This window comes from Dendrobates tinctorius, unplaced genomic scaffold (genome assembly GCF_039654945.1).
Source record: "Dendrobates tinctorius isolate UK_male_01 unplaced genomic scaffold, ASM3965494v1 ptg000028l, whole genome shotgun sequence".
In the NCBI taxonomy this organism is placed as follows: domain Eukaryota; kingdom Metazoa; phylum Chordata; class Amphibia; order Anura; family Dendrobatidae; genus Dendrobates; species Dendrobates tinctorius.
The window spans coordinates 44064946-44087093 of NW_027361696.1; the positions used below are offsets into that span (position 1 = coordinate 44064946).

The following is a 22148-nucleotide window of genomic DNA, read 5'->3' on the forward strand; positions in this document are numbered from 1 at the left end:
GAGGATGAAGAATCTGAAAAGTACAGAAATGTGGGAACCTCAACCTCGCTATCAGTGTCGGAGGCAAGTAAAGAATATGCCTCCTCCACTGAATAGAGCTGTTGGGACGAATTTGATGAGCTGGACATTTTTTGTGTGAATATAGTTCTTTGTGTGTACTTCACTGATAACTGTATGTGTATGTGTGGGGGGAGATAGTGATTGGTGTAAACTATTCTGAAATGAAAAACCTAAATGAAAAAAATGTCTGTGGATAAAAAGTCTAAACCAGCAGGCCCTAGCTCTGATAAGTGATCTGCGTGTCAGTTAGCAAAATTCAGCTGTTGCTGGATTTGCACACAGAGATGGCAAAAATAAAAGTGTCTAAAACAGCCAGCATGAGCTCTGATAAGAGAACTGTTTCACTTATCAAAAAACGGCGGCAGCTGTATGTGCGCATGGGGTAGCGCAAGGACTTAAGTCGCAGTATCGCATTAAAGGACATGATGTGCTATCCCAATCATCGTCATACTGGCCCGGGTCACCTGGATGGGATAGTACGTCAAATGTCAGAAAGGGGTTAAAGTACGGAAAAGAAAAACGCCGACAGAAGTAAAATCAAGCAACTCACTTATAAATCAGATATAAAATGATATGGGGCTGCCTTTCTTTGCCCTGTCACCCATTAGTTTTACTTTGCAGTTCCTGTTAAACAGGTCGGGTACTGGTGCGCTGATCTCTTATGGTCCAAGTACCGCCCACCACTGTACAAGTTGTGATAATCGGTAAGATGCCAAAGCTGTGGGGCATTATGAAATAGCCCATGTGGAATTAGAAAAAAAAATATCTTGCTCTTGGATGCTTTAACAGTCTGGAAAATGGTTCTAGACAAGTTTTCTTTTTTCTCCTTTATTTCATTTTGTAAACAGTGAATCGAATCTTAAAGTGTTTGAGAAACAGCAAATTTCAGAAAAATTGACTCAAACTTGATCCTCCATTTATCTCTAATCACCATATTTGTAAAGACTTTCTTGCGGCGAAGGCAGTTTTATTCCTCAATGAATGTCGTACAAAACCCAAACTTGAAGCAAAGGGAGACACAAAGCGCAAAATAGTGTCTTATCACACAAACTAAACAGCGATTTTTACAAAAAAGCTGCTCACCTGGCATTCAGTAGTCAAAGCACGTATAGTAGGTATAGGCTGCTGCAGAACCACAGGTTGGTTATCAACTAGATAACACAGTATACTGCAGGGTAGGATGTGGATTAGAAATATGGAAGAATAGAAATTTTTTGGCGTTTTTTACCACTTAAAAAAAAAAGTCCCTTATTAGTTTTTGTGTAAAGGAAGATAAAATGTTATTGCTCCAAGAATGAGGTGAGAAATAAATTAAAGTAGAAAAAAATAAAAAATGGCAAAGTCTGCAAGGGCTAAGAGTTTTCAGATACAGTAGATAACAGGAATATATTTTACACATCAGTTGTGCAAGTATTTGATATATTATTTTGTTGCCTGTCTAGAACATTAGGATGTTCACCTAAGCCTCTTTCTAGCCTGAAGGGGATAGATCTGAAGAAACCTTGGTGGAAATTTCGTACCATGAATGCATAAATGAATGGATTGATGCAACTGTTAAGGTAAGCCAGGCTGGTAATAATAGTGTGTACAATAGGGTATAGAAGGCTATAGTCATAATATTCAGATATTAGTGGCCATATGTAATATGGAAACCAGCAGATGAAGAAACACAATATAACAGCGGTGATGATCCTGGAGGATCTCTTAGATCTCTGGGATCTCTTACTTTTTCTAATTTTGTAGAAAATGGTGACATAAGTGGTGAAGATTATCACAAAAGGGATCGAAAACATTATAACTAATCTGATCAGCTGAATGTTCCGATATAGATCAGCGTTGTAAGGATGTATATAATAATAATGTACGCACCATTCACCTACATCACCTACACGGTATGTATATAAGTTATACACTAAACCTGTTAAAATTAAACTCAAGACCCAAATGATCGCTGCAGTGATTCTCACCAGTTTGAAAGTTCTGTGAACTTTTGCCCAAAATGGCCTCATGACAGAGACCCAGCGGTCAATACTCATGGCTGTCAGGAGTAGAACACTGGCGCTCATGTTTATATTAAACAGAAACATGTTAAATGCACAATATGCAAAATCAAAGTTATATGACAAAAATGTAGCCCACTCAGCAATTCGCAGAGGAAGAGATGCACAGCAAAGGAAGTCCGCGATGGCCAGGTGGAGGAACCACACGGCATTGATTGTGTTTTTCATCCTGAATCCGGCAATCCAGATGACTAATCCATTACCGATAATCCCAAGAGCAAAAACAATGCTGTACAAAGTAATTGCCACAGTCTGTAAAGTGTACACATAATAATGAAACTCCTTTAAGTATTCATCAGATGACCTGAGAAGACAGGGTAAGGTCGACATAAGGGAAATTAAGAATTTGTAGTTCCTTACATGTCTACTTAGTTTACAGGGGCTAATATCCATGTATGGTCACACTGTGAAGCTGGAAGTTATATAACATCATATTCCTCCCATTCTAGAACAGAACTCATTGATCATTTTGGCTTTATTTGAACAGAAAGACCCAAGGAACATTTTGAAAATCTAACGAAAAATTGTGGGAAGGGTTGTGAAGCTAATGTACAACACAGAGTGATATTTAACCCCCTTAACCCTGAGGGTGGTTTGTGCTCTAATGACCGAGCCAATTTTTACAAGTCTGACCACTGTCCCTTTATGAGGGAATAACTCTGGAACTCTTCCATGGATCCCGGTGATTATGAGATTGTTTTTTTTGTGACATATTGTACTTCGTGATAGTGTTAAAATTTCTTTGATATGACTTGCATTTGTTTGTGAAAAAAATGGAAATTTGCTGAAAATTTTGAAAATTTTGCAATTTTCCAAATTTAAATTTTCATGCCCTTAAAGGGAATCTGTCACCAGATGTTGGAGGCCTATGTAAATGGCCTGGGTCCGGTCCGATGGGTGGTGTTTCTTCTTTTTTCTCCACCCCATCCGCTGTGATTCCCTTTACAAGATACTTAATAAGTAACTTTTCCCACATGTCTAGTTTACATCAGCAAAATTTTGGAACCAAAAATTATTTTTGTTAGGAAGGTTAAAGGGTTAAAATAAAACAGCGATTTCTCATTTTAACAACATCATTTTTTTTGGGACCACATCACATTTGAAGTCACTTTGAGGGGTCTATATGATAGAAAATACCCCAAAGTGACAGCAATATAAAAACTATACCCCTGAAGGTGCTCAAAACCACTTTCAAGACATTTATTAACCCTTCAGGTGCTTTACAGGAATTTTTGAAATGTTTAAAAGAAAGTGAACATTTGAACATTTAATTTTTTTTTCACAAAAAATTACTTCAGATCCAATTTTTTTATTTTAACAAGGGTAAAAGGAGAAATTTGACTCTAAAAGTTGTTCAATTTATCCTGAGTATGATGATACCCAATTTGTGCAGTGAAACCACTGTTTGGGTGCATGGCAGAGCTCGGAAGGGAAGGAGCGCCGTTAGACTTTTCAATGCAAAATTAGCTGGAATTAAGATAGAACGCCATGTAGTGTTTGGAGAGCCTCTGATGTGCCTAAACAGTGGAAACCCCCAACAAGTGACAACATTTTGGAAACTAGATCCCCTACAGAACTTATCTAGTGTGGTGAGCACTTTGAGCCCCCAAGCGATTCACAGAAGTTTATAACGGAGAGACGTAAAAATAAAAAAAATCGCATTTTTTTCATAAAAATGCTCTTTTCGCCCACAATTTTTTATTTTTTCAAGGGTAACAAAAGAAATTGGACCCAAAAAGTTATTTTGCAATTTGTCCTGAGTAGGCTCATACCCATACGTGGGGGTAAACCACTGTTTGTGCACATGGCAGAGCTCAGAAGGGAAGGAGCGCCAGATTTTACTGGTATGGTTTGCTGCTGCCATGACCCACTGGGAGAGCCCATGAGGTGCCAAAACAGCAGAACCCCCCCATGAGTGACTCCATTTTACGATCTACACCTCTCAATGAATTCATCTAGGGGTGCAGTGATCATATTGACACCGTGGGTGTGTCACAGAATTTTATACTATTGGGCAGTGAATACAAAATAACTACATTTTTACCTCCCAAATTTTGTTTTAGTCAAAGAATTTATATTTTCACATAAGAAGTGGGTAAAAATGGCAACAAAATTTGTCCCAAAATTGCTACTGAATGTGGCAATACCCCTTATGTGGCTGTACAGTGCTAATTAGCCATGTGGAGAGACTCGGGAGGAACAGAGCGCTATTTGCCTATTCAAGTGAATGGGTCTGTGCACATGTCAGTGTGTTTTCATGGACCGTGTGTCCATGAGCAAAACACGCTGACATGTCCGCTTTTTTATGTCAGCACGGGCAGCAAAACATCCAGCACACGTGCATACGCATAACACACATGAATGTCATCCATGTGACACACAGGGAAGAAGGGTTTAATTAAACAAATAATTTAAAAAAACAGCATGGGTACCCCTCTATTCTTGATAACCAGCTTGCTGAAGCTGACAGCTGAGGGTTGCAGCCCCCAGCTGTTAGTTTTGACTGGCTGGTTTTCAAAAATAGGGGGAACCCACATCATTTTTTTTATTACCATATTTATTTACAGTGCAGGAGCGGCAGTTGAATACTCCCATCCCCAGCTCCTGCTGTCACTGTTATTAGCATCAGCAGGGGTAGGCTGATGGGAGTAATAGTCCCATCAGCTGCCGCCTGCTGTCTCTTTTATTACTTAAATGTATCTCATTCTCCCCTGCTCACGCCGATCGCCTGCAGAGCAGGGGAGAATGATGAAAGCTGCGTTCTGCATCCGGCGCCGGAGAGCAGCGCTTACTGTAACACTTCTTCCCTGGTGCCTGTCCATATGGTACTGATGTGGCACACATATGCCACACGTGTATCGCAAGTATTACATACACGGACACTGACATCTCTGGTACCGGAAATATCAGGATGTGTGACGTGTTTTTATGTTTGGCAGCTGTCACATGCTAAAAGACGCTTTTTATTGCAAAAAATAGTTTTTGCATCACCAAATTTTGAGAGCTATAATTTTTCCATATTTTGGCCCACAGAGTTATTTGAGGTCTTGTTTTTTGCGGGACGAGTTGACATTTTTATTGGTACCATTTTCGGGCACATGACACTTTTTGATCACTTTCTATTCCAATTTTCAGGAGGCAGAATGATCAAAAACCAGCAATTTATGAATTTAATTTGGGTGGGGCATTTATACATTTCCATGTGTGGTAAAATTGATAAGGCAGTTTTTTTCTTCTGGTCAGTATGATTATAGCGATACCTCATTTATATCTTTTATGTTTTGGTGCTTTTATACAATAAAAACTATTTTATATAAAAAATAATTACTTTTGCATCTCTTTATTCTGAAAGCTACTGTATAACTTTCTTATTTTTCTGGTGATGGAGCTGTATGGGTTCTTGTTTTTTTGCGGGACAAGATGATGTTTTCAGTGGTGCCACGTTTGTTCGGTATGATGCTAAAGCATTGTTTTTTGCCTTTTTTATGTTGTTCACTAAAGGGGATAACTAGTGGGACAGTTTTATAGGTCGGGTTATTACGAACGCGGCGATACCAATTAAGTGTACTTTTATTGTTTAGATTTTTTTTCATTCAAATATTTATTTAGTGATAAAATATATATTGATTTTTTTTTATATTTTTACAATTATTAAATTTTTTTTATTTTTTTCTACCTTTTTTTTTACTTTGTCCCACTATGGGACAATAATTTTTTGCAGGCTAATCGCTTCCATAGCATGCAGATGAAGCAGCATCTGAATACCATAGAAGCTGTCTGCGCTGCACTGACAGTGAGAGACTTCCTGATCATGCACTGTGCATGCCCAGGAAGTTTTTTGGCTCTGGTGACCCAGATGTCATCATGAAGACATTGAGTCACCATGGAAGCGATCGGGACCCTGCGTCATGCTGCGGGGTCTCCGTTCCAAAGGCAGAGGGGCTGTCAGCCCTCTGCCTGCTCCCGGATTGCTGCGAACGTGTTCAATCGCATCATTTCAGGGGTTAAAGTGCCGGGAGAGGTCTCTGACCGCTCCTGGCACCTAGTGTCGGGTGTCCGCTGTGAGAATCAGCTGACACACCCGGGGCGATCAGACGCGCTCCCCCCATGTGCGCGACAGATCACTCAGATGTACTATTCTGTCCATGGGCAAATAGACCCAGGTCACATGGACGGAATAGTACGTCTGATGGCAGAAAGGGGTTAAGAGCTCGTACCTACAGATGTCTCCATTCTGAACTTTCCACCCATTTTTCATATATTTTACAACATGATAATTTTCTCTGTTTCAGTGATGATGATGTGCTGTACTGCACATGACTGCAACAGCCAAACAGTGGTGATGAAGAAGGCCACAGGTCTACTCCCACTCAGCAGGCTTTTTAGAGTCCTTGGATCAAGGCTCCATTTTGTCTTTGAATTTCTTTATGTGTAATGAACGAGAAGACACTTAGCGGTGTTACCGCATCATGCTTGTGTCCTAGCTACACCCTACCAATTACAAGTAATGGCAGAACACAAGCTCATACCACCAGGACTGCATATGTCATAAGCAGTAGTCTGTCTATGGTGATAAGAATGATAAGAATAAGCTGATAGAAAAGAATTGAACTTGTGGATTGGCACAGTAGTTGTTTTTTTATCATTATTATTTTATGACATTCTCTTCCCTTTGAAAACTTTACTTTATTCCATGGACTTCAGGCTATGATAAGATTTTATCTTATGGGGGATTATTTAAAAAATATTTTTTTTCAAAGAGATTTTATTGGTACAGCTCACCGTAGTAGGCATCTGTAGGTATTCTGAGCACAGGAATCAAGGCGTAGAGCAATCACAAAACAGGAGAAAATACAGCTCAACCAACTTGTGAACAAACTCCTTTCATTATTCACTAAAAGTGCTCAGCGGAGGATAAAATGGAATCAGCAATGTAAGTTACATGGTATGTGACAACGACACGTTTCAGGTGACTGCGCGCCCTTAATCTCGATAAAGAAAGAAAGACGTTTGGTCACAAGTAGAGTTGAGCGATACCGTCCGATACTTCAAAGTATCGTATCGGATGGTATCGGCCGATCTTTAAAAAAAGTATCGGTATCGCCGATTCCGATACCGGAAGTCCCATTCAAGTCTATGGGACTTCCGGTATCGGAATAAGAAAAACCCTTTCCTGCCCTTGTACAGCCTCTCTGGGGTCTGTACGGGCCTTTTGGGGGGCTGTGCCGGCCTGCCAGGGGGTCTGTGCAGGCTCCGGTGGTCTGTGCCGGCCTGCCGGTGGTCTGTGCAGGCTCCGGGGGGCTGTGCCGGCCTGCCGGGGGGCTGTGCCGGCCTGCCGGGGGGCTGTGCCGGCCTGCCGGGGGGCTGTGCAGGCTCCGGGGGGCTGTGCCGGCCTGCCGGGGGGCTGTGCCGGCCTGCCGGGGGGCTGTGCAGGCTCCGGGGGTCTGTGCAGGCATCGTCCGATGGGACTACAAGTCCCATCGGGCGATGCCTGCTACCATGACAGTGATTGACACATTAGCCAATGATGGGACAGTAGTAGTCCCATCATCCGGCTAATGTGTTAAATGTAAAAAAAAAAAAAAAAAAATTACATGCTACATACATACAACATGCATACTACATACATGCTACATTCATACTACATACTACATACATGCTACATACATACTACATATATACTACATGCATGCTACATACATACTACATGCTACATACTACATGCATGCTACATACATACTACATGCTACATACTACATATATACTACATGCATGCTACATACATACTACATACATACTACATATATACTACATGCATGCTACATACATACTACATGCTACATACTACATATATACTACATGCATGCTACATACATACTACATGCTACATACTACATATATACTACATGCATGCTACATACATACTACATACATACTACATATATACTACATGCATGCTACATACATACTACATGCTACATACTACATGCATGCTACATACATACTACATGCTACATACTACATATATACTACATGCATGCTACATACATACTACATGCTACATACATACTACATATATACTACATGCATGCTACATACATACTACATGCTACATACATACTACATATATACTACATGCATGCTACATACTACATGCTACATACATACTACATATATACTACATGCATGCTACATACTACATGCTACATACATACTACATATATACTACATTCATACTACATACTACATATATACTACATACATACTACATACATACTACATACATACTACATGCATGCTACATACATACTACATGCATGCTACATACATACTACATACATACTACATGCATACCACATATATACTACATACATACAATACATTCATACAATACATACATAGACATACAGTACATATAACATAGAGTAACATACTTACCAATACTTGTCACATTGTTCCCCGAAGCCATTGTCTTTTCCGGGATAAATATTAACATAACAAACCACAAAAATACTCACCCACGATCCGAAGCAGTCCACGAGTGTGTCCCACGACGATCTTGGGTAGAGAACTGCAGCATCAGATGATGCTGCCGTTCTCTACGGGCTGCAGGAATCCAATGACGGAAGGTAGGTATCCTTCCGCACTGTATTCCTCCGCCACTTAAAAAAAAAAAGTCCCTAGTCTCACTTTATGCCATTGCTGTGTGGGAAATTCCCACACAGCAATGGCATAAAGTGAGACTAGGGACTTTTTTTTTTTAAGTGGCGGAGGAATACAGTGCGGAAGGATACCTACCTTCCGTCATTGGATTCCTGCAGCCCGTAGAGAACGGCAGCATCATCTGATGCTGCAGTTCTCTACCCAAGATCGTCGTGGGACACACTCGTGGACTGCTTCGGATCGTGGGTGAGTATTTTTGTGGTTTGTTATGTTAATATTTATCCCGGAATAGACAATGGCTTCGGGGAACAATGTGACAAGTATTGGTAAGTATGTTACTCTATGTTATATGTACTGTATGTCTATGTATGTATTGTATGAATGTATTGTATGTATGTAGTATATATGTGGTATGTATGTAGCATGTAGTATGTATGTGGTATGTATGTAGCATGCATGTAGTATGTATGTAGCATGCATGTAGTATGTATGTAGCATGCATGTAGTATGTATGTAGTATGTATGTAGTATGTATGTAGCATGTATGTAGTATGTATGTAGTATATATGTAGTATGTATGTAGCATGTAGTATGTATGTAGCATGCATGTAGTATATATGTAGTATGTATGTAGCATGCATGTAGCATGTATGTAGTATGTATGTAGTATGTATGTAGCATGCAGCATGTATGTAGTATGTATGTAGCATGCATGTAGTATGTATGTAGTATGTATGTATGTAGCATGCAGTATGTATGTAGCATGTATGTAGTATGTATGTAGTATATATGTAGTATGTATGTAGCATGCATGTAGTATGTATGTAGTATGTATGTAGCATGCAGTATGTATGTAGCATGTATGTAGTATGTATGTAGTATATATGTAGTATGTATGTAGCATGCATGTAGTATGTATGTAGCATGCATGTAGTATGTATGTAGTATTTTTTTTTTTTTTTTTTTTTTTTTTTTAACATTTAACACATTAGCCGGATGATGGGACTACTACTGTCCCATCATTGGCTAATGTGTCAATCACTGTCATGGTAGCAGGCATCGCCCGATGGGACTTGTAGTCCCATCGGACGATGCTTGCACAGACCCCCGGACATCAGCACAGCCCCCCGGCAGGCCGGCACAGCCCCCCGGCAGGCCGGTACAGACCCCCACAGGGTGCACAGACCACCGGCAGGCCGGCACAGCCCCCCGGCAGTCCGGTACAGACCCCGGGCAGTCCACACAGCCCCCCGGCAGGCCGGCACAGCCCCCCGGCAGGCCGGCAGAGACCCCCGGAAGGCCCGAAATGACGGCGCATCATGATGCGCACACACCGCGCATCATGATGACGTCAGGCCGTCAATCAACTGAACTTCCGATTCCGATGCCGAATTCCGATATTGAAAAAATATCGGAAGTCGGTATCGGAATTCCGATACAGCAAGTATCGGCCGATACCCGATACTTGCGGTATCGGAATGCTCAACACTAGTCACAAGTTTGTTGAGTTGGATTTTCTCCTATTTTTTATTGGTGACAAGGGCAGCATTACTATGAGCACAACTCTGTTTATGGGGTGGACCTTATATCCAGATACACAAAAACTTATAGATATGCCCAACTTCCGCCAATTTTTAAGTTCTCTAACTTTTCAAAGAGAAGATCAGTTGACTCATGTGGCACAAACAGCAGGCAGCATTAATCATAGTCTAAAACAGTGGGCAGCACTAATCATAGCCTGGTTTTTAATGACGGACACTAAGTATAATGTTTTTTAAAACTCCCCGGCATTTCAGAGAAAGCATAGTTACAAGATCAGAGCCAGAGACAAGACTAGTCCAGCGCGGTCCCCGGATGTATTTTGCCAGTGCAGCTCCAAGTCTCTGACCGGATGTTCCCATTTGTTTTAGCTAGAGTTGAGCAAATTTTTAAAATTCAGTCCCGATTACAATCGGTAGCGAATAGTGTTGAGCGACTTTTGGTTTTTTAGGGTCGAGTTTCGTTTCATGAAACCCGACTTTTCCAAAAGTCGGGTCGAGCAAAATCGACCGACTATAGGGAAAAGTCGGGGTCGTCCCGAAACACGAAACCCAATGTAAGTCAATGGAGAATTAAAGTCGGCAGTGAGAGGAGGACAGGAAACACACCAACAGTGCCCATTTGAATGCCAAAAGCATAAATTCTTGTTACTGAAGCTTGTCAACCTTAATTAACTTCATAATACTAGTTACGCACTGAAAAATGGGGGTTATTTGGCTACAGTTGTGGGGGGGAGGGCTGGCTCCAGGTTTTCGTGGGCCCAGGGCCAAAGAGCGCCCCTTTAACACATACCACAACTCATGATGCTCCGATACGGCAGAGAAATAGCAGTATAGTACAATGAAAAATACTTCACTTCTTACATCTCATGACTGATATCCATTTTAAATTCTCCAATACCTTCAAAAACGGACAGTATATAACTCCATACAGTATTATGGCCAGCGCTTAGTGCGCTATACAGAGTAATGAGGCTCATATATTTCTCCATACGGAATCATTATTCCCATATAATGTTTCAAACCGTATATGATGAGCTCCACATAATGCTACAGTATATGTTGGTCCCAATGGATGAAGCTCCATTATCTTATGGGCCCAAATAATGCTCCATATATAATGGGCTCCATTTCTACTGCTCCAGTGCATAATGGGCCCTGTAAATGCTGCTCCAGTGTCTGATGTCCACCTTTGGAATGCTCCAGTGTATGGTGGGCCCCATATATCATTCACCAGAGTATAGTGCTCCCCAAAAATTGCTGTCCCAACATTGAAAACAATTACATAAGTCTCCTTGCTAGGGAATCCCTGCACTACTCTGAACTCCTTGTCGTCCCCATCTTCCATCTCACTGCACTTGGCTGTTTAGGCCCTCCCACCGGCAGGGACACTTTTGTGTACTATGCGGTGCCCTGTGCCAGTGCCATCGCCAATGAGTATGCCCCCCCCACCTGCTCAAGGTACCTGCACTTTCATCTGCACCTTCCTCTTTGTCACCGTGTAAGGTGGTATAGTATGCGGGAAGGGGAACCTGAGTTTCCTCTGGGTCAGATTCTGGCTGTGTAGAGTGCGAGGGGAATGTAGTGGTCTGGGTCAATGTACCAGCAGCATCATCCAGCAGTGGCTGCGCCTCAGTGCACTTGTGGGGTCCCCAAGAGTACGGTCGCCACTGTGGCATTGCCTTCCTCCTAGGGAGTGTGTTTTCAAGCTTGGGAGCAACGAAGGATCTCTCTAGCAGTAAAATCAACACACAACACATTTCCCACTCCAGGCCAGCAGGGAGACCTCTGAACCTGACTGCTGAGGAGCTGCTCTCTGTGGTCGGGAGGAGGTAAGTTAGGGCACTCTGTGCAGGGAAGGGGGAGTGTGTGGACGTGAGAAGGGGAGCTGGAGGATGAGCAGAGTTAAGGCTCACTCCTAGCTGGAGCGCATGGTCCGGGTTCCGGTCTCCGAGTTTGTAGGGACACTGACGTTCCTGCAGCAGAAACCGGGGGAAGTAGCAGCTATAAATGCTCTGTACCCAACTAAGGCTCGGAGGCCCCAGCATCGACGTGTGCGAGGCAGAAGGAAAAGGCTACAGCTGTCTGCCATACAAGTAAAGTCTGAGGAACATCTGTTAGACAGGAGGTGTTTAAGTGAACCACGGTCCTGTGAGTGCTTCCCCCACAAGTGCTAGAAAGGAGACGTTCAGGAAGGTACATGTTGACGGAGTGTTGGAAGGGAGTTTTCCATTCTGGTCCCAGAGGTTGGCAGAGGTCCTGACCCGGAGGACACAGCACGGAGGCAGGCATCTGTGTAACCTGCAGACTGTGAGTAAAGCTTTGGAACTGCACGCTCTGGTGTCCTACAGTTATTCCAGCACCGCTACATCTGGGTACCAGCACCTACACCGCCTGTGCCTTTCCCCCATCACTACATCTACTGTACACTTTCCTGGGACTCCAGCTCCACCTCTGGGGAGCTTCACCATCTTTGCTGCACAACACCATCAGTCCCATAGGATCTGCTTGCAGCGTCGGCCTAACATCTATGTTGCCGGACACCACAGGTGGCGTCAAACTGTCTATATAAACTCTTTACCATTACACCACGCCATTTACATGGGCGCCCAGGGCCACCGTCCGGGTCACCGCTGCTGTGACACATCCCACTGACACCGGCCCGGTACCGAGTACCCCACAGCCCTGGGAGGGCGACCCATATGCCGACTGCTGATCGGGCAGCGTTATTCCCACGAACCTCCAAACAGCGTCCCTGAAGGCAAAGTTTTTGGATTCCGGGGGCAGTATGATTGCAAAGCTGAACTTTAAAGGAATGTCCAAAAGGGCACCACCAGTAGTGGAGCCTGTGGCTTAATTGGACTGCACCCGGGAAACCACTACCATACAAGCTACAAAAAAGATGGACAGATTGCAAGCTTTGTCGATTCTGTGTGTGGTGTGGTATGTCCGTTTGTAGCTGTGCTAGCGATTTCTCAGCTTTATTCCGTTAACGACCGAGACTCAGGCATGGCCCCGCGGTACGCGTCAAGCTTACTAGAGGGATACGCGAGGCTGTGGCACGTGAGATCGAGCAATAACAGGTCTAGCATTCCAGTACATGTCCGGGGCTGCATGCACGCTACACTGAAAGGACCAGCTTTTGTCGCTTACAGGTGCAGATAACCTGCTGAACTCCGTTAGTGATGGGGATCTGGGATTCAGATTATTCCCCGCGAACGATGATTTCCCAGTAAGTTCAGGTCAACCGCAATTCCAGAGTTAGGCCTAACCGTCATTCCTGAAAAAATTATGTCTCCAAACCACAGGTGCTGTAGCTTGCTTAACAGGTCAGCAGCCGTTCTCAGGTCCAGTATGGATTCAACAACATTGTAGAAAGTTGATAAAGGGTACAGTTTCACCGGATAACATGTATATATGTAGCCTAGTTTACACATTAAAAATATATGTCTATAGATCAGGAGGCAGACTCAGATGGATTTGACCAGATTGTACAAAGTTGAGAAAGGGTACTTTATCACTGGATAGCAGGTATATATAGCATAGTTTAAACATGTAAAATCTCTGTGTTCTCAGTATGGATTACACAGCAATCTAAAAAGTGGAAAAAAGGAAATGCATTTGAGGCTTACACAACTATATACTTTTGGTGCTCTTTTTAAATCTTCATATATATTTCTGTCTCAGTAATACAGTCCAGCCTCTCCGCAATAGGAAATGAGATGCATACAATTAGTGACATAAAGGCTATTGATTGCAGAAATCTAGGAATTATTCACGGGAAAAACTTCCGTCACAATTCTCATAGGCGATGCTGACCCTCAAATAATTTGTGTGTTGAGACAGTGAAAACATTTTTTTGTGAATAAAGTCTTGCTGTATCGCACTTCCGTTGATTCCATCACTGTTACTCAACTCAATCCAATTTTTATCACAGGGAGCGATGTAAACATGGTGCTCACTGGCTATCATGATCTGTCACGTAACTTTGGAGTGCAAAAGACAGAAGTCACAGGCCGTAGGCGATTCTATTTGATTGGCATGAGAGGGCACATTTTGAAATGTGCACCGGAATGTCACACGTTTGTGAGTAGGAAAACTGTGAAAGCTGATGATAAACCACCACTGCATGTAATTGTGAGTCGACGTCCATAAGAAATGGAAGCCACTGATCATCTGGAGCTAGAGCCCGGCCAGCAGGACAGGGCATAGCTACATCTTAACCATCATCTTTCAGTTCAATCAATTTGTAGTGGCAGTCCCAGTGAAGGATTTGACAGCCCAGACTACACAGCGGAGGAGCAGGGAGAGGTAAACATTGCAAATGCTGGGGCCCTGCCCAAGCAAGGGGGGCACACTCGTGGGCATCGGTACTGGCACTGGGCCCCTCATAGTACGGCGGTGTCTGACGGCGGGTGTGCACCACCACTGTCAGAGACACTTGATTGTACTATGAGGGACCCTATGCCAGTGCCCGCGCCCAAGAGTCGGCCTACCCACCTGTCCAGGGCAACGGCACTCGCACGGTTTTGTGCGCTAGGTGGTGACCCCGGCCATGGGGGGGGGCGCCCACTTAGGGAGGTTTACAAAGTGGCATATGTAGATGTGGGTCATTCAGCTGCTGCAAAAGGCGAAATAGGTCAAGTTCGCGGAATAGGAGGAGTACCAAAGCAAGCCATTTTTCTGGCAACCTATGTGTCATCAAGGGAAGGTGAGACAAAGTCCTTGGAAACCCATGCATGGTTTATTTTAATGAAGGTTAGATCATCCACATTTTGGGTTGACAGACGGGTCCTTTTTTCTGTCAGGATTGATCCAGCTGCACTGAAGACTCTTTCCGATAGCACACTTGCAGCTGGGCAAGCGAGCTCCTGTAAGGCATATTGTGCCAATTCAGGCCAGGTGTCCAGTTTAGCGGCCCAATAGTCAAAGGGGAATGACCTGTGTGGGAGAACATCAATATGGGAGGAAAAGTAGTTGTTAACCATAGTTGACAACTGCTGTCTCCTGTCACTTTCCATCGATGCAGTATTACCAGTTGTGTGAGCGGTCCGTGAAAACTCAGTCCACAACATTGTCATGAAACCCCTGTCTCCAATGCCACTTCTACTGTGTGCACCACGAACACCTCTGCCAAGCTGCCCCCGGCCCGTACGGCTCGTGTGAGAACCATCACCGCTGCTGTGTGCTGGGAATGCCTCAACCAACCGGTTAACCAGAGTTGCTTGTTTAGTAGCCAATATTAGGTCAAGGTTCTCCTGTGGCATGATGTTTTGTAATTTGCCTTTATAGCGTGGATCCAGGATGCTGGCCAACCAGTAGTCGTCATCGTTCATCATTTTGGCATTGCGGGGGTCCCTTTTTAGGATCTGCAAGGCATAATCGGACATGTGGGCCAATGTTCCCGGTGTCAATGATGCACTGCGAGTGCTGGGTGGAGGAGCACTTTCTGGCAAATCCACATCCCTCCAGTCACGCACAAACCCTGTACCAGACCTTGCCATGCCAACATTTTCACTTGCCCCACAAGATGCATCCTCCTCCCCTAAGTAATCATCCCCATCATCATCCTCCTCCTCCTCTTCTTCCTCCACCTCGTCCAGGAGAGGTCCCTGAGCAGACAATGGCTGAATGTCATCAAGGATTCCCTCCACCTCTTCCTCCTCGTCAACATTGACTGCAGACGCCTGCTCCTTAAGGTGCGTCAAAGTTTGCATGAGCAGACGCATAAGTGGGATGCTCATGCTTAGGATGGCGTCGTCTGCGCTTACCAGCCGTGTGCATTCCTCAAAACACTGAAGGACTTTACAGAGGTCTTTCAGCTTCGACCACTGCACACCTGTCAACTCCATGTCTGCTCTCAAAGTGCCTGGCCGTGTATCCTCCCACAAATGCATTATGGCCTGCCTCTGCTCGCACAGCCGCTCAACCATGTGCAGGGTGGAGTTCCACCTTGTTGCAATGTCGATAATGAGGCGGTGGTTGGGAAGGTGGAACAATTGCTGCAGCTTCTGCATACGAATGGAGTGTACAGGCGACCGGCGGATGTGCGCGCACAGTCTTCGCACCTTCAGGAGCAGGGCTGTTAACTCCGGATAATTATTGAGGAAGCACTGCACCACCAGGTTCAAGGTGTGAGCCAAGCAAGGTATGTGGCTGAGTTTTGAAAGGGCTATGGCTGCCACAAAATTACGGCCGTTATCACTAACTACCTTGCCTGCCTCAAGATGTACACTGCCCAGGCATGACTCAGTTTGTCGCTGAAAGTACTCGGCCAGCACCTTGGCGGTGTGTCTGTCGCCCAAACACATCATCTGCAACACAGCCTGCTGACGCTTTCCACTAGTTGCTCAATAGCGGGGCACCTCGTGTGCTACAGTGGCAGCTGCAGATGGAGTGCTCGTACGACTGCGCTCTGTGGACGAGCTTTTGCATCTGGAGGAGGAGGAGGAGGAGGAGGAGGGTCGAACGCCTACAGCCAACTGTTTCCTATAATGTGGGCTAGGCAGCACTGTCCCACCACCGCTGTCCCCTGTGGACCCTGCATCCACCACATTAACCCAGTGCGCAGTGATGGACACGTAACGGCCCTGGCCATGCCGACTGGACCATGCATCAGTTGTGAGGTGCACCTTTCCACTCACTGACTGCTTGAGTGCATGGACAATGTGGTCTTTCACATGATGTGGAGGGCTGGCTTTGCGAGAGAAGAAGTGGCGACTGGGTAGGTCATAGCGTGGTACTACATAGGCCATGAATTTGCGGAAAGCTGCGCTTTCCACCAACCGATAGGGCATCATCTCAAACGAGATTAGTTTGGCAATGTGGGCGTTCAAAACCAGTGTACGCGGATGAGAGACTGAGTACTTTCTTGACCTACTCATAGTGTCTGGGAGGGTGAGCTGGACTTGAGAGCTGCATACGGTGACTGCTGTGGCCTTGCAACGACACCTCAACATTTGCTGCTGTGCTAACCGGTGGGCTTACAGTGGGGGAAACAATGTAGCGTTGCTGACTACCTTCTTTGTGATCAGTTGCACATGTGGTACTTGAGGTTTGGTGTTGTGTCCACGCTTGCAAGTGCATGCTAGTTAAATGTCTAAGCATGCAACTGGTATTCAAATTTTTCAGATTTTTCCCTTGGCTAAAGGTCTTTGCGCACTTCTTACAGATAACCTTGGCCTGATCATGAGGATTTTGTTAAAAAAAGTGCCACACTGCACTCTTCCTATTTTGACAGACATTTTGCGGCCTAGCACGCTGTGATATTTTGACCCTCTGGACAAGCTGTCCAGCAACTCTTTTGATTTTTGGAACCTGTCTTTGGAGTGCTCCGGGCCTGCCAGATAACAGCTGTTGCGATGTCGATGTCTGCTGTGGATGCTCCTCCTCCACATCTGAGCTATTGGAAGCAGCACCCTCTTCCCCCAATGGATGCCAATCTGGGTCAACAACTGGGTCATCCATCACCTCCTCTTCAATGTCATGTGCACCTTCCTCTGTGTCACTGTGTATGGTGGTATAGTGTGCGGGAAGGGGCACCTGAGTCTCATCAGGGTCAGAATCTGGCACTGTACACTGAGAGGACAATGTAGTGCTCTGAGTGAATGTACCAGCAGAATCATCTATCAGTGGCTGTGCATCAGTGCACTCCATGTCAGATTCATCTTGGCCTGGGTAATTCACCATTTCACTTGATAATCCAAGCATGGTATGTGAAAACAGCTCCATGGAGTAATCAGTAGTATGGCCTGCGTCATCCTTCAATCTTGGTTGGGGTGAAGGACACAAGGAAAGGTGTGGTTCATGAACATGAGCCTCAAATGACGACTCAGTGCTTTTATTTTTTACGACTTCAGAAGAGGAGGCGATAGAGCTGGAGGCTGAGTCAGCAATGTAAGACAAAACTTTTTCCTGAAGCTCTGGCTTTAAAAGCGGTTTGCCAACTCCTAGAAAACTAAGCCTTCGAGGCCTTGTGGAGCCAGACGATGACACAGGCTCAACACCTCCTGCATTCGGTCCTATTTTGCTTTTGCCACTACCATCAGATCCATCACCAACACCATCATTACCAGCTGCCAACCCCCGCCCAATTCCACGGCCTCTTCCACCAGCCTTCCTCATTTTTGGTAGAAATGTAGACAAAATCCAACAAACTATATAGTAATGTAAAACAAGGTACAAGGTGTCTATAGAACAGGGGAGATTTTGAATTTCTGCACACACTTGTGGACACTGGACACTTTTGGATTGTGTGAGGCCAACTGAATGTCACAGCGCTATGTCACAGGCTTGATGTCGCAGGTGTGAAAAATGTCACTAGAGGATAACGGAGATTTTGAATTTCTGCACACACTTGTGGACACTGGACACTTTTGAATTGTGTGAGGCCCACTGAATATCACAGCGCTATGTCACAGGCTCGATGTCGCAGGTGTGAAAAATGTCACTAGAGGATTACGGAGATTTTGAATTTCTGCACACACTTGTGGACACTGGACACTTTTGGATTGTGTGAGGCCCACTGAATATCACAGCGCTATGTCACAGGCTCATTGTCGCAGGTGTGAAAAATGTCACTAGAGGATAACGGAGATTTTGAATTTCTGCACACACTTGTGGACACTGGACACTTTTGGATTGTGTGAGGCCCACTGAATATCACAGCGCTATGTCACAGGCTCGATGTCGCAGGTGTGAAAAATGTCACTAGAGGATAATGGAGATTTTGAATTTCTGCACACACTTGTGGACACTGGACACTTTTGGATTGTGTGAGGCCCACTGAATCTCACAGCGCTATGTCACAGGCTCGATGTCGCAGGTGTGAAAAATGTCACTAGAGGGTAATGGAGATTTTGAATTTCTGCACACACTTGTTCGCACTGGACACTTTTGGATTGTGTGAGGCCCACTGAATATCACAGCACTATGTCACAGGCTCGATGTCGCAGGTGTGAAAAATGTCACTAGAGGATAACGGAGATTTTGAATTTCAGCACATACTTGTGGACTCTGGACACTTTTGGATTGTGTGAGGCCCAGTGAAAATCACAGCGCTATGTCACAGGCAGAAATTGACTAGTGTATGACAAACTACAAGGTGTATATAGAATTGGGCAGAATAGGAATCTCCCTAGAGTGTAGGTCTGTAAGAACGGAACAAGTCCTCGACTTATCCTTACAGAGCGACACACAGCTTCACTGTGGCCGTGATAACAGCCGTTACACGGTACTGAGAGAGGAGCGTGCACATACACGGCTGTCCGGTGTACGTAAAATTGTCAAGCTCCGTGTTTTTTAAATATACAGACTGACACACGCTGTCTGTCTATAGTTTTGAATGTGATCAAACAGCATATATATTTAACTGTTTGAAAACTAGACAAAACTAGAAGGTGCAGGTCTGTAAGAATGGAACATGTCCTCGATTTATCCTTACAGAGCGACACACAGATAACTTCACTGTGGCCGTGATAACAGCCGTTACATGGTACTGAGACAGGAGCATGCACGTACACGGCTGTCCGGTGTACGTAAAATTGTCAAGCTCCGTGTTTTTTAAGTATACGGATTGACACACGCTGTCTCTCTATAGTTTTGAATGTGATCAAACAGCAAATATATTTAACTGTTTGAAAGCTAGACAAAACTAGAAAGTGCAGGTCTGTAAGAACGGAACATGTCCTCGACTTATCCTTACAGAGTGACACACAGCTTCACTGTGGCTGTGATAACAGCTGTTACACGGTACTGTGTGAGGAGTGTGCACCGCCGTATGGTGTGAAAAAATGCACGCTCAGTACCTCACCAGGACAAAAAAAAAATTGGGATTGCTTTTAAAAAAGCAGTTTGCAGAACAATGAGTAAACAGCAATGCAGCCGTCAGGAAGCCTTAGAAGGCAGCCTACCAACCAACACCGCTGATCCAGCAAAATATAGCCTCCACTTGCACTGCACACACAGTGACTGGTGTGTTGTACAGGCAAAATCGCTAGCAGCAGAAGCAGTTTTTGGTGTCTTCTTCCCTGCCAACGCTCTCCCTACAAAATCATCATCAGCAGCAGCTCTCCCTATTCTGAGATCAGCATGAGTAACATGGCGGTCAGCGTGCACGCCCTTTTATACCCCCTGTGATGCCCACCAAAGCAAGCCAATCACTTGCATGCCCTTCTGAAAGATGGTGGTGACCCCTGCCTATGTCATCACGTTGCCCACAGTGTCCGTGGATCCTGATTGGCTGAAAAAGGGCGGAAAACAAACTTTTGAAACACGACTTTGGCGCTTAAGTCTCCGACCTCGTGGCCGACCGCATCCTAGGGTTGGGTTTCGTTTCATGAAACCCGACTTTGCCAAAAGTCGGCGACTTTTGAAATTTTTCGACCCGTTTCGCTCAACTCTAGTAGCGAATATTGTTTTTGCTATATTTACTGAACACAGCATTGGCGTTAATAGGGGTGGAAATGATTGAATATGTTCAAACCGATCATCAAACATAAATTCGGCACAAATAGGGTACCAATATGGCACGAATATGTCAAAATCAGATTCGGCGACCGACTCTGAACATATTCGCTCAACTCTAGTTTTAACCAGACAATTCCTGGAAAAGAGAACATCTAAAGCACCTTAGTAAGGAGATATCCAGATGTGACAGACTATTTGGCTGTGGATGTAGCAGATCTGGGCATGTCTGCTTGTCTCTATAGAATTTTCAACTAAAATAAATACCAATAAATATAAAATACTCTATACTGTGGCTCTGTGTTTTCCAAATAAATGAATGCAGTGAGAAAGTCTCTTTCCAGCTATGGTCACATCCGTGTTATTATACAGGAACCACAATGCAGAGCCGAATCCTCTGCACCACACCACCACCGACACCTGATGGACAGCACTGATGTGTGGTGAGATTTGATGGAATAAAGAATTGGGAATTTAAATTTACCAGTCTTCGTCCAGAGTTATATTAGATGTGGTCAGATTATCATCCTCACTGTCCATTGTGAGTATTTACCTACAAGATAAATAAATACGGTAATAATAAAATTAATATTACTTTTATTGGTAATTATACAGCATACATTTCTGTAATTATAGTTTCTGTGCAGAAGCCATGTCAGTTTATTAAAAAAAAAACCTCTAGGACATTTTTTATTTTACTGTCTCCTTTTTATCCACAGTAATGTGTGCAGAGAGTGTATTATAAATCTTACCAGTCACAGCGTCTATCTTTCCTAGTCTTGTTCTTATAGGATGAGGCCACCACCATCAGGGGCTTATCTACAGCATTCTATAATGCTGTAGATAAGCCCCCAATATGACCTGAAAGATAAGAAAAACAAGTTAGATTTATACTCACCGGGGGGCGGGGTCCGCTGCGGTGGGTGTCGCAGTCGGCGCCTCCCATCTTTATGCAATACCATCCTTCTCTTTGCTTCGTGCTGCGCTTCTGCGCAGGCGTAATTTATCTGCCCTGTTGAGCGCAGAGCAGAGTACTGCTGGCGCAGGCGCCGGGAGAGGACCGGACCGCGACACCCATCAGATTGGACCAGACGCCCGGGTGAGTATAATCTAACTCTTTTTCTTATCTTTCAGGTTACATCAGGGGCTTATCTACTGCATTACAGAATGCTGTAGATAAGCCCCTGATGGCAGTGGCCGCATCATATAGGCCGAAAATGGGGTGACAGATTCCCTTTAACTAGTAGCACTGAAAAAGTGGCCTCCAGATCACACAGGAAACGCCAAGTGAGTTGGCAGGTCATAACTGTTATTACAGTAGACTGGAGCAGCGCTGGAAACAGCAGAAGATGGTGACTGGTAA

The 22148-nt window shown here is 44.4% G+C and overlaps 1 protein-coding gene across 1 annotated transcript; it reads right to left on the reverse strand.

The window, feature by feature from the left end:
* Window positions 1-1428: 1428 nt before the first annotated feature.
* Window positions 1429-21325, reverse strand: LOC141084995 (formyl peptide receptor 2-like). Its single transcript, XM_073569921.1, has 2 exons — window positions 21270-21325; window positions 1429-2424 (listed from the first exon to the last, which is right to left on the reverse strand). The coding sequence occupies exons 1-2, from the start codon at window positions 21323-21325 to the stop codon at window positions 1452-1454; spliced, it is 1029 nt and encodes a 342-aa protein (XP_073426022.1). The 3' UTR covers window positions 1429-1451.
* Between the last annotated feature and the right edge of the window lie 823 nt (window positions 21326-22148).

Bases quoted from the DNA above. Each gene is read 5' to 3' on its own strand.
- LOC141084995 (XM_073569921.1), bottom strand. From the start codon at position 21,325: ATGGACAGTGAGGATGATAATCTGACCACATCTAATATAACTCTGGAC. The intron at 2,425-21,269 runs GTAAATTTAAAT...CTGTCTTCTCAG, and splicing joins ATAACTCTGGACGAAGACTG to GTCATCTGATGAATACTTAA.